The 21888-nt window shown below is 42.0% G+C and overlaps 2 protein-coding genes across 2 annotated transcripts; one reads left to right on the plus strand and one right to left on the minus strand.

Annotated features, from left to right (window-relative positions):
• Positions 1-540: 540 nt before the first annotated feature.
• LOC146976887 (myosin light chain 5-like) lies at positions 541-4575 on the plus strand. Its single transcript, XM_085792656.1, has 6 exons — positions 541-560; positions 1334-1441; positions 2973-3153; positions 3245-3323; positions 4269-4317; positions 4411-4575. Exons 1-6 carry the CDS (start codon positions 558-560, stop codon positions 4510-4512), a joined length of 522 nt encoding a protein of 173 aa, XP_085648782.1. The 5' UTR covers positions 541-557; the 3' UTR covers positions 4513-4575.
• Positions 4576-5006: 431 nt separating this feature from the next.
• hpse (heparanase) lies at positions 5007-21376 on the minus strand. Its single transcript, XM_085792664.1, has 12 exons — positions 21024-21376; positions 19340-19458; positions 17782-17922; positions 17510-17683; positions 13952-14123; positions 12878-12925; positions 12674-12767; positions 10893-10999; positions 8714-8828; positions 8493-8614; positions 7239-7388; positions 5007-5341 (listed from the first exon to the last, which is right to left on the minus strand). Exons 1-12 carry the CDS (start codon positions 21266-21268, stop codon positions 5164-5166), a joined length of 1665 nt encoding a protein of 554 aa, XP_085648790.1. The 5' UTR covers positions 21269-21376; the 3' UTR covers positions 5007-5163.
• Positions 21377-21888: the final 512 nt, after the last annotated feature.

The following is a 21888-nucleotide window of genomic DNA, read 5'->3' on the forward strand; positions in this document are numbered from 1 at the left end:
AAATATAAGTTAAACCACCCTGAAATGTATTACAGTGTACATTCACATGCACATTGTGTTTGTTTTTGTCACTTTTTTAGATGAAGATCAGTTCATATTTACGAGGTGTTCTTGAACGTCACATTTGTATAGAGCAAAATAAAATAGAAAATGAAACTGTGGACTGATCATGATTAAAATATAAAATAAGAGGAATGTAACATCAGAGTCTCTAATGTCTCTAATGAGTCTGTAATGTGTCTAATGTCTCTAATGTCTCTACTGTCTCCACTGTGTCTCTGTAAATAGAAACTCTTTAAAAGGTTGTGTTCAGGAGCAGCAGTTGTTGTTCGGCCTCCGGAGAACCAGAGTTTTACCAAACAGCTTCACCATGTAAGGAGCTGGAGGGGGGGTCCCTGAAGGCATCATCACCATAATCATCATCATCCAGACCATTAACACACACACACACACACACACACACACACACACACACACACACACAGCTGCTGTATTTAAACCCCGAGCTGCCAGACGACCAGGCGGCGGCTGCAGCAGCATCAGTGAGGAGGACGACGATGGTTCGTATCACAGCTTCTTATTATTTATCACATTATTGATCAGTTATTTTATATTTACATAAAAAATCTGAAACTTTATAACTAACAACATGTTTAAGATTTAAACTGTTTGAAACTTAAAGGGATAGTTCACCCAAAATTGAAATTTCACTCATTATCTCCTCCCCCTCATGTGGACTAAGAGCTGGGAGAAGTTTCAGAGTTTCCGAAAAAAATTAAATAAGTCTATGTTTTAAGCTTGTTTGTAGCAGAAGCTCCCAGTGTCTCAGTTCACTGCTCTTCCTGTGTCAGTGCAAATCTCGCGTGATTTGCACTGACCGGCGGAACAATTTCTCATGTCGGGGCTTCAATACAAGAGGGACATTACAGACGAGCAGCATGGAGGTATTTTGATGTTTTTTGGTGTGTCTTTTTGGACAAAGAAAAGTGAGCACCATTCACAACCATTATATGGACATGCACTGCTACGCCGAGACCCCCTGTAGCTCAGAGAAGCCAAGGAGGACTCTGAAACTTCTCCCAGCCCTTATAGTCGACATGAGGGGGAGGAGATAATGAGTGAAATTTCAATTTTGGGTGAACTATCCCTTTAAAACTCATTATTTGATCAGAACATGTTGAAAATGTCTCAATTAGACATGATGTCATCAGGTTATGACTGACAAACATGTGATATATAGGTCTTTATTTGTTAAAAACTGCTGCAGACATAAACAGAGCACAGTAAAAACACATAAATAAATTAACATATAAACATGTTTGTTGTTTTGCAGGCGAGCAGGAAGACGAAGAAGAAGGAGGGTGGAGCTAAACGAGCTCAGAGAGCGTCGTCCAACGTCTTCTCCATGTTTGAACAAACTCAGATCCAAGAGTTCAAAGAGGTAAACTCACCTGTCACCTGTCAGGAGGCTGTAGCTACTGCAATTATATATCTCTGTTTCATCAGGAGACCATAGTGCGTTAAACAGCCTTTTTTCCTGTCTTACAAATATTAACACTATGAGATAATAACACAACGTTACCAGACAGAGTTGTTTTAGAGGGAAATACAGAGACTGTTGATGAAAAACTGTCCCTGAAGGCAACGCGCATCAGCGGTTTTGCATGAATTTCCCTCTAAAACAACTCTGTGTGGTAACGTTGTGTTATTATCTCATAGCGTGGTGAATGTGCAGGTCACAACTTGTCCACCAGAGCGTTGTGGAGTTGTTGGATTGTGTACTTGATGAGTTTGATGAGGGAAACCAAGAAATCCCATAATGAGCCTCCGTAGCGTAGCTCTGAGCAGCTCGCGGCTCTGCTCTGCCGTTCTAAAAACAGCTTGCACCGACAATTAAAGGTAACGAACCTACTGCTATGACTATAGGGATTATGGCAATGGGCCAATTTGCCAAAATGTTGAACTATCCCTTTAAGTCAGGATGACGCTGAAACACTTGTACATGCTTTTATCATTAGTCGTTTAATTCTCTTTTTACTGGTCTCCCTAAAGTCACTAAAGAAACTACAAGTTATTCAGAACGCTGCAGCCAGGGATTTCAACTAATACAAAAAAAACAAGAGATCACATTAGTCTTCATCTTGCATCTTTGCAGTCGTTACCTCTTTCTTTTAGGATCGATTTGAAAGCTCTTTTACTCACTTATAAAGCCTTAAATAACTTAACACCTGACATGTCTCACAACAACAGAACACATAGTGACACAATAAAAACATTTCAAGGATAGAAAAATATATAAAATAGCCTATAGACCAGAGCAGCATCTGAGAATGACTGATGCATCCTGGGTAATTTAGGGGCAGCGCCCGGCATCCCTCCATTGAAAAGTTCAGCCTAACTGGCTTGACAAACTAACTAACAAAGAGTTGTCTATTAACAGGCTATTTACAGACAACACTTAGCCAAAACCTCCCCGGTGATTCCACCAAATACGTGTAGATGTCTGGGTCAGACATTTCTGGCCACTGTGTGGAGTCATTGATCACTGTGGGAGGCTAAAGGAGCATACCGGTAGATTAATTAATTGTAATTTTTCATGATAGCGTGAACGGTGGGTTTCAAAGAGGCTGTCAAAATAATAATGAGACATAGTGCTACAAAAGAAACAAAAAATAAAACATTCAAATTGATTGTTAGTTAGTCTACGCTCCATCAAAACACAAAAAGCTACTGAGTGCAATTTAAAAATGCCGGGCGCTGCCCCTAAATTACCCAGGATGCATCAGTCATTCTCAGATGCCGCTCTGGTCTATGACAGTAACTGTACTTCACTGCTTGTTTTAAATTGATGTGTTGTTTTTAACAGTTTGGGCTTTGGGCTACATTTGTTCATGAAAGGTGCTCTATAAATAAAGTTTATTATTATTATTATAATTATTATTATTACTCACCCCCTCCTCTCTGTGACGAAGGCCTTCACACTGATCGATCAGAACCGGGACGGATTCATCGATAAGGAGGACCTAAAGGACACGTACGCCTCCTTAGGGAAACTGAATGTGAAGGACGTGGAGCTGGACCAGATGCTGAAGGAGGCGACGGGGCCGATAAACTTCACCATGTTCCTCAACCTGTTTGGAGCGAAGCTGCACGGTCAGTTACTGATGATTACCAGAGGTCAGAGGTCAGAGGTCAAAGGTCAGAGAGGTGACGATACTAACGAAGCTCTGGTTTCCCATTCTAGGCACAGACCCTGAAGACACCATCTTAAACGCCTTCAAACTGTTCGACCCCGACGCCAAAGGATTCGTCCAGAAAGACGAGTGAGTTTCACCGAGGAGAGGACGGTTCTGTTAAAAGTTCTGTTTAAAGGGATAGTTCAACATTTTTTGTCAAATCCTCCTCTCACCATAATCCCTATTAGTCATAGCAGTAGGTTCATCACCTTTAATTGTCGGTGCATGTTGTTTTGAGATCGGCGGGGCAGAGACGTGAGTTGCAGAATGAATGAATGAATTTATTTATTTAAAACAGGGACAATGCACAAAAAAACATTAATCTTGTAAAACAAGAAGAGATGCTTTGACCCAGGTTATAGCAACAATTGCTATATTCCACCTGTAGTCCCTGGGCAGGTAAAGTGGGAGCAGATACAGTATTAAAATAATTGAAATAGGACTCAAGTTACATAATGACCATAATATTTAAAAAAAAATTGACAGAATGCACTAATAAAAGCAGGGAACAGCTTTGCTCAGTGACCTAAACTCCACAACGCTCTGGTGGAAAAGTTGTGACCTGCACATTCACCACGCTATGAGATAATCATGTATAATTATGTAACATTACGACACATGAAGCAAATACTCTGAACTACTTGCGCTTTTGAAATCCCTCCGCCCAGCAGCCGTGTCTGGAAAGTAGTTCCGGCTGAATTTGCCTCTAAAACAACTCTAATGTCTCTAATGTTACATGATTATCTCATAGCGTGGTGGATGTACAGGTCACAACTTGTCCACCAGAGCGTTTTGGAGTTGTTGGCTTGTGTATTTGATGAGTTTGACCTGTACCGTTCACCTCCATTGTGTTCACTGAGCAGCTCACGTCTCTGCCCCGCCGATCTCAAAACAACATGCACCGATAATTAAAGGTGATGAACCTACTGCTATGACTCGGGATTATGGTGAGAGGAGAATTTGCTAAAAAAATGTTGAACTATACCTTTAAAGTTCTGTCCAAACGTCACCTGCTGTGTTTCATGTCCACAGGTTACAGAAGTTACTGATGACTCAGGCTGATAAGTTCTCTTCAGAGGAGGTAAAAACAGCTTCACATCTTATTTCCTCCTCCTCCTCTTCCTCCTCTCTGACCTTTGACCTCTGACCTTTGACCTCTGACCTCTGTTTCCAGGTGAAACAGATGTTCCAGTCATCCAACATCGACGCTGCAGGAAACCTGGACTACAAGTCTCTGTGTTACATCATCACACACGGAGAAGAGAAGGAGGAGTGAACCAGTTTCTGCTGCAGGTTGTTGTTGTCGTGATGCGTTCAAGTACCGAATAAAAAAAATGTTTTTAAAGAAAGTAAAAACTGATTTATTTATTGATTCTGGTCACATACACATGCCTTTGTGATCAACATCTCCTGAACCGGAAAGTCAAAGGTGGTTTTTCAAAGTAAAAGCCCCTTTTATTTTCCCCCATAGCATCTTGATGTTGCTCCACATTTCGTGTTGGTGTCTAAAAGCAGAAAAAAAAACACTAAAATCATCCTTACTTTATCAAATATCAAGTTTTCTGGTAAAAAAAAAAAAAAAAGTCAAAACTACAGAGGCCCCTGAGGGTCAAATGAAGATCTGAGCTCCTTTTCCTTCCTCATCTGACCCTTGTGGGCCTCCGTAGGACAGGTTCAACACACCTGCAGATATAAAAACCTGGGGGGGAGAGGTTGCCTACATTTCCCATGGTGCATTTCAGCTTCAAATCACACGAGTCCGAGTCCGTGAACAGGCGTAGAAAAACTTTATTAGAAACCAAACGGTTGACAAAACTCTCTGTACATGAGGAACCGGCAGCAGCAGCAGCAGCAGCGTCGTCAGTGTTTCTGATCCAGTGATGAACAGCTTCCCTCCTCCACCTCCACCTCCACCTCCACCAGCTCGTCATCGCAGGTCTCCATGGCGACAGCAGGCTGCGGCCCGGGCGTCCGGGAACACGAAGAAGGCGAGAGAGAGGCCGGGGAGCTGCAGGTGCTCGGCCGGGGGCAGCGGAGCGCCGGACAGGTCGGGGAGGGTGTGGTCGTCGAGCATCGCCAGCAGACGGCCGTTCAGCCTCACTGACCTGAGACACAGACAGACAGACAGACAGACAGACAGAGCGACAGACAGACAGACAGACAGAGAGAGATAGACAAAGTTACAGCAGAAGTATCTGGAAATACCTGCAGCCTCAAGACGATTTGTGTTGAGATGGTGCGTTCACTGTCACGTTTATGTTTACGTTCATGTTCACTATCCATAACCTGATTGGTTCAGTTCAGCTTCACAGGAAATAAGAACGTGTTCATTTATTATTCTTTAACTTCTTTCTTCTGCAAATGGTAGATGAGCTGACAAATTCATTTTCCTTTGGGGTTTAATAAAGTCACTACCTTATCTTGTCTTATCTTATCTGATAATCAATCTATCAATCAATCGATCCCTGGACAGTTTCCACTTTATAATTCACAAACTGTGAAAGCTGTAAATTGCAGGTGAATATCATCTACATATACACAACTCAAATGTTTCTTAAAAAGCATCTCTACATGTACGACACTCATTTTAAATACCAACACAAACACAACTCATTCTACTGAATGAGACACTGATGAGGTGATCGATACCTGAACCTGAATAGGAAGATTATAAAAACCACTGCTGGGATTAAACATTGACATTATCCCACAAAAACTGATTTATAAACTTTTCCTAAGTTAAAGCAGTAGTAAGGTGAATATTTGTGTTAATATAAGTCTTAAATAGTTCTATCTTCTGACAGCAATCACTTCTATAGAGTGTTTGGTCTGAAACACGGGTCTGTCAGTCACTCTGCTCTGCTCTGAGCCCAGGAGAAAACTTTCCTTGTATCCTACAACCTTTATCCAATGAGAAGAGAGAACGGCATAAAGGGGCGGTCCTCTCTGTGTGTGCAGCCAAGGGATGCGCGTGAATGTGGTGACGTAGGGACGAGGGCGGGGACTGCTAACTCCATCGGCTGACAAGAAGTTAGCCAAAACCACCGGATCGCTTACTTCTGCTTTAAATATTCCTGTTGTGTTGTTCAGGAATAAATACAATATGAACATGTTTTCTTTGCATTATTATTATTCAAGGTCTGTAAAGACTTAATAATATTTTTTTGTTATTTTGACCCATTTTCTGCTAATAAAAGCTCTAAATGACAATATTTTTATTTCAGTTTTAGGAGAAATGTTGTCAGTAGTTTACAGATTAAAACAAACACCTATAAATAGTAAAACCAGAGAAACTCAGAATTTTGAAGTGGTCTCCATTTTTCCGAGGTATCAGGTTTGTGTGTATATTTACGTTTTTTCTCTGTTCAATTATTTTTTTTAAATGTATATTTTGATCATGGGGGGGTTATTATTGTCATATATCTAGAGCTGCAACAAATGATTACTTTCATTATCGATTAATCTGTCGATTATTTAAACGATTAATCGATTAGTTGTTTGGTCAATAAAATGTTAAAAAACGTTGAAAAACATCAATCAGTGTTTCTCAAACCACCAGACATCGTCCTCAAATGTCTTGTTTTGTCCACAAACCAAAGAGAGACTCAGTTTATTGTCATAAAGGAACAAAGAAACCAGAAATATTCACATTTAAGAAGCTGAAATCAGAGAATGTTGACTTTTTTTTGTTAAAAAACGACTCAAACTGATTATTAGATTATCAAAATAGTTGACGATTAATTTAATAATCGATTCATTGTTGCAGCTCTACATACTGTATATCTATGTGAAATACAGAGTTGTTCCCATGCAGGATCAATAAAGTATTTATGATTCTGATCCATTTAATGATCAGAAATCCAGTCGAACTGAACAGACTGAACTTGATGGTTCTCTACTTCCTGTGAATCTGATCCTGAGTCAGTGATTCAGTTAGTGAGTGAGAGCGCGTGACGTTCGTGTGACCGGGAGAGAATCGGTTCATTGAGACGCTGTGGACACCTGGAGTACAGCCCCTCGTCCCCCGGCGTCTCGGCCTGCAGGACAAAGGCCTCCACTGTGCTGCTGGACGACACCAGGGAGGGGGACGAGACCCTGGACGTCCTCCGGCCCAGGTTCATGGTCACCAGGGTGACGGCGCCCGGTCGGTAGCTGCACACACAGAGAAAGAGACAGGGACAGAGTCAGGTTTAGAGTCAGAGACAGAGACAGAGATAGAGTTAAAGAGACAGAGACAAAAACACAGTGTCAGAGACAAAGAGCCTGAGGGACTCACTTTAACATCTTAACTTGCACCATTATTTATACCTGATTGTATTAAATTCTATTGTAATGTACTTCATATGTAATTATTTGTTAGATTGAAATATGTAATATTGTATATATATATTTCTAATATTTCTAATATTGAAATGACTAATATTGTATATATGTGTATATGTTGAAATGTTTCATATTGTATATTTGTTATATAGAAATATCTTTGTGAATAGTTTGTAAAATGCTTTGGCAACAGCAAATTTCTGTTCATGCCAATAAAGCTGTTTGAATTGAATTGACAAAGAGACAGAGTCAAAGAGTCAGAGACAAAGAGACAGAGAGTCAGAGACAAAGAGACTGAGTCAAAGAGACAGAGACAAAGAGTCAAAGAGTCAGAGACAAAGAGACAGAGTCAAAGAGACAGAGAGTCAAAGACAAAAGGACAAAGTTAAAGAGACAGAGACAAAGAGTCAAAGACAAAAAGACAGAGTCAAAGAGACAGAGAGTCAAAGACAAAAGAGACAGAGTCAAAGAGACAGAGAGACCGAGACAAAAAGACTGAGTCAAAGAGACATTGACAAAAAGACAGAGTCAAAGAGAAAGAGAGTCAAAGACAAAAGAGACAGAGTCAAAGAGACAGAGAGACCGAGACAAAAAGACTGAGTCAAAGAGACATTGACAAAAAGACAGAGTCAAAGAGAAAGAGAGTCAAAGACAAAAAGACAGAGTCAAAGAGACCGAGACAAAAAGACAGAGTCAAAGAGAAAGAGAGTCAAAGACAAAAAGACAGAGTCAAAGAGAAAGAGAGTCAAAGACAAAAAGACAGAGTCAAAGAGACCGAGACAAAAAGACAGAGTCAAAGAGACCGAGACAAAAAGACAGAGTCAAAGAGACCGAGACAAAAAGACAGAGTCAAAGAGACAAAGAGTCAGAAGTCAAAGAGTCAGAGACAAAGAGACAGACAGGAGGACAGGACCGTGTGGACAACATCAGAACCTGTTGCTGTTGCTGCAGTGCAGATAAACTCTGACTCGTTTGCTGCTGCGTTCACTGTCCCTGGAAACTTTCAGCACCTCGGGTCCAACCAGACGCTTGTAGAGGACGGACAGCCAGAAGTCCTAAACACACACACACACACACACACACACACACACACACACGTCACTGTCTGAGCCTGTGTGTGTGTGTGTGTGTGTGTGTGTGTGTGTGTGTCTCACAGGCAGAGGGTTCAGGTCGTCGTCCACCAGGTGATAGAAACCAGAACCAACCAGCACCTGACGCATCACCACGTCCAGACGCAGCCGAGCCGCCAGACCCAGTTTATCCAGCCACCTGCACACACACACACACACACACACACACACACACACACACACACACACACACACACAGAGAAACACACACACACACACACACATACAGAGAAACACACATACAGCGTATAAGTGGTTGAGGTCTGTCATGGGACCGGGGGCTGATGGGTAATGGGTTAACCAGATCATGTTAATTAGATCTTCACCTCGTTCTCACAGTGAAACTAAAACCTCCTCCGGTCGCCCTGGTGATACGTCCTCTCATCATGAAAATAAAAACTAAAATAAAAACTACAAAAAATAAAATAAAATAAATAAATAAAATAAAAACTAAACTAAAATGAGTGAGTGAATGAATCAGTCAGATGAGTCGGTCCGTCACCACTTCCTGTTTCCAGTGTCGTGTGAATTTAAAAACAGGAAGTGTGAACATGTTTGATCATCATCAATAATAAAACCCTCCGACCTTTGACCCCACATGACCTCTGTTCTGACACGAGAATCAAACCCGTTCATTTTAAAAACACACCGGCGACCACTGATCTGAGCTGAGACTGTTGTCGTTCTTTCATGTGAGTTAAAGGGACAATGAGGAGTTTCTATTCGGTTATAAAAAAGTCTCACGTTAATGTGGATGAATCTCCGCTACCCACACTTGTTAATGGGTCCATTTTCGATAAATATATCGTTTTGTCTCTATGGTTATTTGTTATTATTAGTGGTGGCGGAAATGCTGGTCGAGCCAACCAGCGTTTCCTTAATGAGAATAACGCAGCTGAATGGCCGTTTATGGTCGGAACTACGACGGTAACTGAACGTCTTTGAACCTCTGACTTTAATTATTGATTAATGAAAACATGAGTCCGTCTTGCGCCGGTCAAAGAATTTTACGGTGCGTGGAGGCTCATAAATGTAGTGTGAAAACGCTCCGCTTTTCCAAAACTCCTCGTTGTCCCTTTAAAGGAATGGTTCACCAAAAAATGAAATTCATTGGTCAGTCATTATTGACTCACCCTCATGCTGATGAATACTCCAGAGTAGTTATTTATTCCTCAAAGTGCATCTGGAGACCCGGGAGGCCTCCGGAGTATTCTTCAGCATGATGAGGGTGAGTCAATATTGAATTTCATTTTTTGGGGAACTATACCTTTAACAACAGTTTGAGAAACAAAGTTAAAGCAGAAGTAAGCGATATTTTTGTGTTAATATAAGTCTTAAATAGTTCTATCTTCCGACAGCAATCACTTACATAGAGTGTTTGGTCTGAAACACGGGTCTGTCAGTCCCTCTGCTCTGCTCTGAGCCGAAGAGAAAACATTTCTCGTATCCTACAAGTTTTATCCAATGAGGAGAGAGAACGGCATACAGGGCTGTGTGTGCAGCCAAGGAATGCGCCTGAATGTGGTGACGTAGGGACGAGGACCAATAGATCCATGACGAGAGTGGGGGCTGCTAACTCCATCGGCTGACAAGAAGTTATGGTGCGTTCAAGGCAACTTGTAACTCGTGTTTTTCCGACATGTGAAGTCGTACCAGTTCGATCTGGTACGAGTTCACGGGTCGGAAGTTACGAGTGGCCGTTATAGTGACTTTCACAGGTAAAACAGGTCGGAAAAACACGAGTGGGTTGCCTGGAACGCTACAAAGTCGTAAGTTGTGACTTGAAGCTGTAATTTACGGTTTCAAAAGCCTGCCTGGAACGCAGCATTAGCCAAAACGACCGGATCACTTACTTCTGCTTTAAGTCACAAAGAAATAGGGGCCGGGGATCGTCAAACCACTGAGACTATTAATTAATTTAATAATTAAAATCATTTACTATAACTAGGCGAGAACAGCCGTGGGTTATTCTGACTAAAATAAACTAAAATGCAACAAATGAGTTTTAGTCGACTGAAACTTGACCAGACAGAAAAAAAGAACAAGAATGTGACTAAAACTAATAAAAACTTAAATGACAGTTCGACACAAAGACCAGACTAAACCTAAAATTAAAACAAGTGTTTTGATTTTGACAAGTGTTTTGATTAGGACACGATAAAGTGACTTGTTTTATTGTGGTTCTGGACTCTGGTGGACTCACATGAACCCGGCGGCGAACGTGTCCGACAGACCTGGAGCTCCTCCTCCGTACGCCGAGCTGGTCTCACCGAGCCAGACGGCCTTCCCCGGAGAGACCTGGTCCACCCTCTGGACCGGGACAGACACACACAGAGACACACCTCAACATCTGGACACACACACACTCCTCAACATCTGGACAGACACACACACACCTCAACATCTGGACACAGTGGTGTAGTCTATGTGATACTCAGCTATACTCAGTAGACCCACTTTAAAGGCATAAATATTTCTGTAAACCCATAAATATTTCAGTAAACCCAGTACAACAAAACTATCTAACTAAGGGCGTATTCACACCAGGCTCGTTTGGTCCGCTTGAAACGGACTTTTCCTCTGGTGTGGACCTTTTGGGGAGGTGTGAATACAAACCAGCGGACTCTGGTGCGGATCAAACCAGTGAACCGAGACCACCTCTGCAGCTGGGACTCGGTTCACTTGTTTGGTCGAATCGCACCAGAGTCCCAAACGAACCCTGGTGCGTTTCGTGTACGGTGTGAATGCCAAACCGAACCTTTCCCAAACCAAATGCAAAATCCAAGCGCCTTTTTGGATTCAACAGGCTTCCGTTGTTGTCAGAAAATGTGGAAATTATCAACAATGAGCCGTGGGTCAACATGGAGCACAGATAGACACGCTGCCTCCTTGATATCTGGTCAGTGGAAAACATTTATCAGATGCTGGAGAGGAGTCGGACGCACCCGTCGCCGTTAAGGATGCACATTCTTAATATTTTTTTTAACTGATAACAGAAAGTCGTTATCCGATTAATAACCGTTAACAGAAATAAATGTGACTAGGCTTTAATGCCGATCGGCAACGCGGCATCCTGAGAGAATGATTATTGTTTTTTTGTTTTGTTTTTTGCTGTGCCGTCCTTTTTTTCTTTTCTTTTTTTCTTAGCGCACCATCCTTCAGACGCACATGCAGACGTCTGTGTGTTTGTTGTCTGACCATCCTTCACGGGGGCTGCTACCACAAAGCCTCCAAGTGATGAATAAGCACAGGACAGGTGCAACTGGAAATACTAGGCTACCAAATTGAAAGGGCAAGAAACGCATTCATGACCTCTTTTCGTGGAAGATCCCGCTGATAATTTTTATCCAATGACTGAGCGACTGTGGGACACACGTGCTGTTGTTTACAAAGTTGATCCGCTTGTGAAAAAATGCAATGTGAATACAAGCTGCACCAAGTAAAAAAAAATTTAGTCTGCACCAAAGCAAGTGAACTATCGGACTTGGACCTGGTGTGAATACGCCCTTAGTGTCAATGGTTCTCAAAGTGGGAGGGTTGACAGGGTTCAAGGGGGTCCCCAACTTTATCTTGAAATTTTACCACTTTTTCCTAGAATTTTTTTTTTTTTACTTTTTTCGGCTAATTATTGTTTTAATTTTTTTTATTTCATTTAGAATTTTTACCACTTTTCCTAGAATTTCTTTGTGAAATTTTACTAGTTTCTTCTAAAAATTTTTAAGAAATGTTACCACTTTTTCTGAGAAATTTTACCAGATTTTTCTAAAAAGAAAAAATTTAAACTTTTTTGTTTATTTTTTTGTGAGAATTTTTACCACTTTTTTCTAGAAATGTTTCAACTTTTTTGGAGGAATTGTACCACTTTTTTTCCAGAAATTTCTCTATAATCTTTCAAAAATGTTCGTCTAATTCAAACGTACATTGATTGTTTGTGTATTTCTGGTGTGTGTGTGTGTGTGTGTGTGTGTGTGTGTGTGTGGTTACCTCCAGGACTTCGTTGGTCTTCAGGATCAGCGTGTCCAGAACCTCCGGGTCCAGGAAGTCCTCCAGAGACGTGTCCCTGCCGTTCACATAGTAACTATGGAGACGAGACGGAGGAGAGGGAGAGGGGGCGGGGCTTAGGGGTCACGACCTCAGGTCAACACACACACACACACACACACACACACACACACACAGTGAACTCACTGGTGCCAGGTGACGGCGTCGACGGCCTCAGCTCCGGTCTGAAGGAACCTGCAGGAGACAGACAGAGAGTCAACTGTCTCTTATGTGTCTCTATTGTCTCTAATGTGTCTACTGTTTCTATTGTGTCTCTACTTTATCTCAACTGTGTTTCTACTGTCTCGATTGTGTCTCTTTTGTGTCTATTATGTCTCTACTGTGTCTCTACTATCTCTATTACATCTTTACTGTGTCTTTACTGTCTCTTTTATGTCTCTACTCTGCCGCTGTCTCTACTCCAGTGTTGCTTCTGTCTCTACAGTTTCTACTGTGTCTCTACTGTCTCTATTACATCTTAACTGTGTCTGAACTGTCTCTTTTGTGTCTCTTTTATGTCTCTACTCTGCTTCGCTAAACTGTAAACTGTTTTCTTGTCTGTAACAACATCTATGTCACGTCTGTCCGTCCTGGGTGAGGGATCCCTCCTCTGTTGCTCACCCTGAGGTTTCTCCTGGTTTTCCCTCTTAAAAGGGTTTTCCATGGAGTTTTTCCTCAGTGGATGTGAGGGTCTAAGGACAGAGGATGTTGTTATGATGCCATGTAAAGCCCTTTGAGACAAACTGTAAAAACGGGCTATACAAATAAAATTGCCTTGCCTTGCCTTCTGTCTCTACTCCACTGTGTTGCTTCTGTCTCTATTATGTCTCTAATGTGTCTCAACTGTCTCAATTGTGTATCTATTACATCTTTGCTGTGTCTCTACTGTCTCTCTACTGTGTCTCTACTGTCTCTATTGTGTCTCTATTGTCTCTACTGTCTCTCTACTGTGTCTATTGTGTCTCTACTGTCTCTATTACATCTTTGCTGTGTCTCTACTGTGTCTCTACTGTGTCTCTACTGTGTCTCAACTGTCTCTACTGTCTCTCTCAGGTTGGACACTTGGAGTTAATGAAGTTGTGCGTCACTTGTCTCAGTGATTTTACTTCAGTTTCTACTTGACTCTTATGATCCAAGCAGCTCCACAGGTTTGAGTGTGTGTGACCTCTGACCCCGGTGACCTCTGACCTCTGCCCCCCTGCCCCCCCTGTGACCCCTCACCCCTCCAGGATGTCCACGCGGTGGTCTCTGGGTTGTCCCACGTCCGGTCCAAACAGCCCGGCGCCGCGGTACAGCGCCGACTGTGACATCATCTCTCTGAGACGAGCGAAGTCCAGACCGAGCTGGACGCCGTCCACGCGCACGCCGGCCTTCTTCTCAAAGCTGTTCGGCTCTGACCACACACACACACACACACACACACACACACACACACACACACACACACACACACACACACACACACACACACACACACACACACACACACACACACACACACACACACACACACACACACACACACACACACACACACACACACACACACACACACACACACACACACACACATATGAGTCAGCCGCCCGTCGCCTAGCAACAGAAACATCAAACAACTTCCTGTGTGGCATTTTTATGAGACGACGGACGCCTCAGGACGGAAGTGAAACAACAACACACAGAATCTGTCACGTTACAAGAGTTTATGAAGAAGAGGAAGCAGAAGAAAGACGAAGAAAAAGAAGAAACGGGTTTATTATTATTATTATTATATTATTAACAGGAGATTTAAACTGATTCTGTCACTTTGACCCAGTTTGGTTCTCGTTTGTCATGTGAGTCACTGATTAACATTAAAACCAGTTAATCAATGACTCAATAAGTGCTGACAGATTCATTATTGTTGTTGCTGAGAACAATCGTGTGGTTTCATTTTCAATCTGATGAACTGAAGAGACGTCGACTTCTGTTTCTGAGACGCTGAACTGAACTAACCAATAAAACCAGAGCTGCAGGTATTGATTATTGATCATCTTTATGTGTCTTTAAGTATCTTTATGTAAATGTGATGCTGTTATGTGTTGGGGCGTTCTGTATCTGTGGACAAACGTGTGGAAGTGAATTTCCCGAGAGGGGACGGAGTAAACCGACTTATCAGTTAAGTCAATATTTATATTTAAGGCCAAATCAAACAGGAACTTGAAATGTCAGTGGTTCTCAAAGTGGGAGGGTTGAGGGTTGAGGGTTCAAGGGGGTCCCCAACTTTATCTTGAAATTTTACCACTTTTTCCTAGAATTTTTTTTACTTTTTTTGGCTAATTATTGTTTTAATTTTTTTTATTTGATTTTGAAATTTTACCACTTTTCCTAGAATTTCTTTGTGAAATTTTACTAGTTTGTTCTAAAATTTTTAGAAATTTCAGCACTTTTTCTGAGAAATTTTACCGGATTTTTCTAAAAAGAAAAAATTGCAAAATTTTACCACTTTTTTCTAAAAAAAAATTGAAACTTTTTTGTTTATTTTTTGGTGAGAATTTTTACCACTTTTTTCGAGATGTTTCAACTTTTTTGGAGAAATTGTACCACTTTTTTTCTTCAGAAATGTCTCTATAATCTTTCAAAAATGTTCGTCTAATTCAAACGTACATTGATTGATTGTGTATTTCTGGTGTTTGCTTCAATGGGGGTCCGTGGTCTAATTTGTGTCAATTTTTTGGGGAAAAAAGAATCACAACAAATCGAGGCAAGGTTAGAAAAACAAAACAATAAATGGGAAAAATTAAAGTTTGATGAAGTAGTACCCTAACTGTTAATTTAATGTTTGTATGTTTACATCCTCATTTTGTTTTAAACCTTTTTCTGTTTTGTTTAGTTTATTTGTTCTTGTCGGTGGCGTCACATTGTTATTACATTTATATGTTCATGTCTGTTTCATAAAATAAAATTTAAAAACAACTTATCAATTGCAACTGATTGTTTGCTTCATAAAATATGAGGAAGTTGTTCTCTACTGGTTCTACTGGCTCTTTCAACTATCTATACTGTCTCTTCTATGTCTCTATTGTCTCTACTCTGTCTTTACTGTCTCTACTCTGTCTTTACTGTCTCTACTCTGTCTCTTCTGTCTCTACTCTGTCTCTTCTGTGTCTCTATTGTCTCTACTCTGTCTTTACTGTCTCTTCTATGTCTCTATTGTCTCTACTCTGTCTTTACTGTCTCTTCTATGTCTCTATTGTCTCTACTCTGTCTTTACTGTCTCTACTCTGTCTCTTCTATGTCTCTATTGTCTCTACTCTGTCTTTACTGTCTCTATTCTGTCTCTTCTATGTCTCTATTGTCTCTACTCTGTCTTTACTGTCTCTACTCTGTCTCTTCTATGTCTCTATTGTCTCTACTCTGTCTTTACTGTCTCTATTCTGTCTCTTCTATGTCTCTATTGTCTCTACTCTGTCTTTACTGTCTCTACTCTGTCTCTTCTATGTCTCTATTGTCTCTACTCTGTCTCTTCTATGTCTCTATTGTCTCTACTCTGTCTTTACTGTCTCTACTCTGTCTCTTCTATGTCTCTATTGTCTCTACTCTGTCTTTACTGTCTCTACTCTGTCTCTTCTATGTCTCTATTGTCTCTACTCTGTCTTTACTGTCTCTACTCTGTCTCTTCTATGTCTCTATTGTCTCTACTCTGTCTCTTCTATGTCTCTATTGTCTCTACTCTGTCTCTTCTGTGTCTCTATTGTCTCTACTCTGTCTTTACTGTCTCTACTCTGTCTCTTCTATGTCTCTATTGTCTCTACTCTGTCTTTACTGTCTCTATTCTGTCTCTTCTATGTCTCTATTGTCTCTACTCTGTCTTTACTGTCTCTACTCTGTCTCTTCTATGTCTCTATTGTCTCTACTCTGTCTCTTCTATGTCTCTATTGTCTCTACTCTGTCTTTACTGTCTCTACTCTGTCTCTTCTGTGTCTCTATTGTCTCTACTCTGTCTTTACTGTCTCTACTCTGTCTCTTCTGTGTCTCTATTGTCTCTACTCTGTCTTTACTGTCTCTTCTGTGTCTCTACTGTCTCTACTGTGTCTCTATTGTCTCTACTCTGTCTTTACTGTCTCTTCTGTGTCTCTATTGTCTCTACTCTGTCTTTACTGTCTCTACTCTGTCTCTTCTATGTCTCTATTGTCTCTACTCTGTCTTTACTGTCTCTACTCTGTCTCTTCTGTGTCTCTATTGTCTCTACTCTGTCTTTACTGTCTCTACTCTGTCTCTTCTATGTCTCTATTGTCTCTACTCTGTCCCTTCTCTCTCTACTCTGTCTCTCTATTGTCTCTACTCTGTCTTTACTGTCTCTACTCTGTCTCTTCTATGTCTCTATTGTCTCTACTCTGTCCCTTCTCTCTCTACTCTCTCTCCTCTGTGTCTCTACACTGTCTATTGTGTCTCTACTGTCTCTATTATGTCTCTTCTGTATCTCTACAAATTTCTTACAAAAAAAAAGAAAGAATCACACAAATCGAGAAGGTAGAAAAACAAAACAATAAATGGAAGAAATTAAAGTTCGATGAAGCAGTGTCCTAACTGTCAATTTAATGTGTGTACGTTTACATCCTTCTTGTTTCCTGTCCTGTTTTGTTTTCATCAATTAACTGATTATTTGTTCATAAAACATGAGGAAGTTGTTCTCAGACTCTGTATTAACCTCCTGATCAGTGACGTCAGGGCAGCGTGTGTGTGTGTGTGTGTGTGTGTGTGTGTGTGTGTGTGTGTGTGTGTGTGTTGCCTCCGTACCGTTGCCTAGCTCCCAGTGCATCCTGTATCCTCTGGACTCGGCGTACTGCAGCAGCGTCCGGGCGTTGGAGCCGTTCCACACGTTGGCCGGCGTCCGCAGCAGCGCGTTGAGGCCGAAGATCAGCTGCAGCCCCGAGCAGTTGGCGAAGTCGTGCAGCAGGTCCACCGTGGTCTCTGGGGGGGAAACAACGGAGAGGCTGCTGCTGTTACCGCGGCAACAGAGGAGGAGGAGGAGACAGGTGACAGGTGTGTGTGTGTGTGTGGACTCGTACCTGTGAACTTGACCCTCCTGTATTTCCTCTGCAGCTCCTCCTTCAGCAGCGCCTCCTGCTGCTGAGTCCACGCCTCCGTCAGACGCCGCTCCAGCCAATGGGGAAGCAGCAGCTGGTCGCAGGTGGGCGGAGCCAAGGGGGCTGGGGGAAGAAGAAAGGAAAGGGGGCGGGGCCTTTTGTACTATATCACTTTAAATTAATGTTTGTTTTTTTTTAATTTATATCTAGGTTGCTCCTTTGTCGTGTATATTTGTTGTCTAGACCAGGGGTTCTCAGCTGGTCTCATTCTGGGCTCCACATTTTCCCACTTTTATAGAATTCAAACCAAGAATTTTTTTTTAAAGCCTTTAAAAACTCATTTTGCTCTTTATTGAGCAAAGTGCATTTCAGAGCACATGAATGAAACTGAGGAGTTACCATGACGACTGCATGTATGGAAGTGAATGAAAAAATATCAAACTGCACAAAATGGAGACCAACAAAACGATATATTTGACTTCTAATGCATCTCTGCATTCAGAGCATATTCACAAAAGTGAATAAATATCAAATTGCACAAAATAAAGACCCACAAAACAAAACAAGATTCACTGCATTCAGGCCACATTAATAAGAAACTGATATCTTTGCATTCAGAGCAAATAATAAGAAAGTGAGGAGGAGCATTACAACTGCATGTGTTCACGTGTCTCGTGCCTTTCAACATAAGTTATTTTTCAAAATAAAAGACATGTCCAACATCAGATGTGCATTAAAGCAGAAGTAAGCGGAATGTTTGTGTTAATATAAGTCTTAAATAGTTATATCTTCCGACAGCAATCACTTACATAGAGTGTTTGGTCTGAAACACGGGTCTGTCAGTCACTCTGCTCTGCTCTGAGCCGAGGAGAAAACTTCTTGTATCCTACAACCTTTATCCAATGAGGAGAGAGAACGGCATAAAGGGGCGGTCCTCTCTGTGTGTGCAGCCAAGGGATGCGCGTGAATGTGGTGACGTAGGGACGAGGGCGGGGGCTGCTAACTCCATCGGCTGACAGAAAGTTAGCCAAAACGACCGGATCGCTTACTTCTGCTTTAAATATTATTTACTTTTTTGACCAGCTGTCCGCGACCCATCCAGAACGGGTCCGCGACCCACTTTTGGGTCCCGACCCACCAGTTGAGAACCACTGATCTAGACATTGCAGGATATATTTTATCATATATTTTCCTCTTTGTATTCTATTTTATTTTCCTTAACTAATTATCTTCCTCTGGAGCGGCCTGGCCGAATAACTTCCTTCGGGATGAATAAAGTTCTATCTATCTATCTATCTATCTATCTATCTATCTATCTATCTATCTATCTATCTATCTATCTATCTATCTATCTATCTATCTATCTATCTATCTATCTATCTAGCTATCTATCTATCTAGTCACAACACCTGAGCCCCATAAACACGAGTCAAATACATAAAAGTTGTGTTTGGAGGAGCTTTCTTTTAAAAATCTGATCACACAATAACAATAACTTTTCAATATTATTGATCGTGACGATCGATGGGCTGCTGGTTACCTGAGTGAACACCTGAGCTGCGTCTCTGGGGGCTGAACACCATGAAGTCCTGTCTGGTTCCTCCGAACCGGACGAAACCTGGAGCCAGAGCTCGAGCCATCGTCCTCAACTTAGGAGACCTGGAGACCACGAAACCATGACGACGATGATGAGTTAAAGAACAAACTTAAAAAGTGGGATTTATCATCATCATCATTATTATTATTATCAATATGAGATGACGACCTTTGTTTTGTTTTTTAAAGACAAAGACTTTCACTCTGAATGTTTTCACTCTGACTGGACATGTGACTTTAAATGTGACTTCATTTCCACATTAAGGGAGAATCAAATCACTGTGACGTTAAATTTAGATTTTTAAAACTCAATAAAGTGGAAAAACATCAAATGCATCACAGTCTCTTTGGTTTAAAGTTGTTGTTTTTTTCTTTCTAACCTTTGTTTCACTTCACATCTGACTCATCAAACATGAAACTATGACAGAAAATCAATAATCTGTGTAATGATGAGTTCAATTATTGATTAAAAAAGGAGCTAAAACAGTTTTTTGGTTGTTGTTTTTTTGTCATTTGAACGCATCACTTCTGATCCAGCTGATGAGAACAAACACCAACCCACAGACTGATCGATACATGAATGAACTGAGCTCCACTGGTTGGTTGATCGATCGATCGGTGTCATCATCATCATCCCGGTTGTCCCCATTATGTCTCTACTCGTGTCTACTGTTTCTATTGTGTCTCTACTCCCTCTGTTGTGTCTCTACAGTATCTCAACTGTGTTTCTACTGTCTCTTTTGTGTCTATTATGTCTCTACTGTCTCTATTAAATCTTTACTGTGTCTCAACTGTCTTTTATGTCTCTACTCTAGTGTTGCTTCTGCCTCTACTCTGTCTCTACTGTTTCTATTGTGTCTCAACCCCCTCTACTGTGTCTCTACTGTCTCTATTACATCTTAACTGTGTCTCAATTGTCTCTTTTATGTCTCTACTCTGCCGCTGTCTCTACTACTGTCTCTACTTTACTCTGTCTCTACTCTACTGTTTCTATTATGTTTCTACTGTCTCTATTACATCTTTACCGTGTCTCTACTGTCTCTTTTATGTCTCTACTCTGCCGCTGTCTCTACTCTAGTGTTGCTTCCGTCTCTACTGTCTCTACTCTACTCCGTCTCTACTGTTTCTATTGTCTCTACCCCCTCTACTGTGTACTGTCTCTTAACTGTGTCTCAATTGTCTCTTTTATGTCTCTACTCTGCCTCTGTCTCTACTCTACTGTTTCTATTATGTCTCTATTACATCTTAACTGTGTCTCAACTGTCTTTTATGTCTCTACTCTAGTGTTGCTTCTGTCTCTACCCCCTCTACTGTGTCTCAACTGTCTCTTTTGTGTCTGTGTATCATCATCATCCCGGTTCCCGGAGCGGAGCCCCGGGGATGAGTCGGACCAGTGGCCGCGCCCTGAGCGTTGATCTGCGGACAGAGTCGCTGGATTTAAGTCGCTTTGACCCGGAGGATCAACGGAGCTCCGGTTACAGGATAAAAGCTGCTTCATTAACACACACACACACACACACACACACACACACACACACACACACACACACACACACACACACACACACACACACACACACACACACACACACACACACACACACACACACACACACACACACACCGACCCCAGCAGGTACATGAACTTCTCCTCCGTGGCCAGACTCGCATCGATGGTGACGGACAGAAAGCGCGGATCCACGCGGTGCGTCACGGAGGACAGGTCCACGGTCACGGTCACGGTCACGGTGCTGTTATAGTCCAGTGGTTCTGGTCCTCCACCGGTCCCGGTCCGGGTCCGAATCCCGTGGGTCCGGACCGTCACGAGCCAGACCAGAAGAAGAAGCAGCTGCAGCGGCGCGAGGGGAATCATGTCTGACTGCTGCTGCTGCTCCAGCTGCACGTGAGCAACTTCCTGTAACGTTACTAGGTCTGTTTACCGTCGGGCACGCGCTTCTCCTTTTGGGATCACACAGGAGCGGCATCACATGCACACGCATAGACATACACACAAAGACACAAAGACACAATGGAGCGGAATGTTTCTGTTTTTGTAACTTTAACCCTCTTGTTGTCAGACTGACCCGATCTGTTTTACTGGTTCTTCTTTCCTCTCTCTCTCTCTCCTTTCCTCCCTTCCTTCTGTTCCTCCACCCCTTCTTCCTTCCTCTTCTCTCTCTCCTTTAATCCCTTTCTTCCTCCATCCTTCCTTTCTCCCTTCTTTCTGTCCCTCCACCCTTCCTTCCTCCCTCCTTCCCCTGTCTCTCTCCTTTCCCTTCCTTCTGTTCCTCCTCCACCCCTTCTTCCTTCCTCCCTCCTCTCTCTCCCTTCCTTCTGTCTCTTCATCCCTCCCCTCTCTCTCCTTTCCTCCCTTCCTTCTGTTCCTCCACCCCTTCTTCCTTCCTTCCCCTCTCTCTCCCTTCCTTCTGTCTCTCCATCCCTCCTTCCTTCCTCTCTCTCTTATCTCTCTCCTTTAATCCCTTTCTTCCTCCA

The sequence above is a fragment of the Trachurus japonicus genome, chromosome 12 (genome assembly GCF_045865225.1).
Source record: "Trachurus japonicus isolate A0001 chromosome 12, Traja_1.0".
NCBI classification, from domain to species: Eukaryota; Metazoa; Chordata; class Actinopteri; order Carangiformes; family Carangidae; genus Trachurus; species Trachurus japonicus.

Coding starts and splice junctions, on each gene's coding strand:
- LOC146976887 (XM_085792656.1), top strand. Junction 1,442..2,972: donor AGATCCAAGAGTTCAAAGAG/GTAAACTCACCT, acceptor TCTGTGACGAAG/GCCTTCACACTGATCGATCA. Junction 3,324..4,268: donor GGATTCGTCCAGAAAGACGA/GTGAGTTTCACC, acceptor TCATGTCCACAG/GTTACAGAAGTTACTGATGA.
- hpse (XM_085792664.1), bottom strand. CDS start 21,268: ATGATTCCCCTCGCGCCGCTGCAGCTGCTTCTTCTTCTGGTCTGGCTC. Junction 14,124..17,509: donor GCACTGGGAGCTAGGCAACG/GTACGGAGGCAA, acceptor GTGTGTGGTCAG/AGCCGAACAGCTTTGAGAAG. Junction 8,829..10,892: donor ACGTTCGCCGCCGGGTTCAT/GTGAGTCCACCA, acceptor GTGTGTGTGCAG/GTGGCTGGATAAACTGGGTC.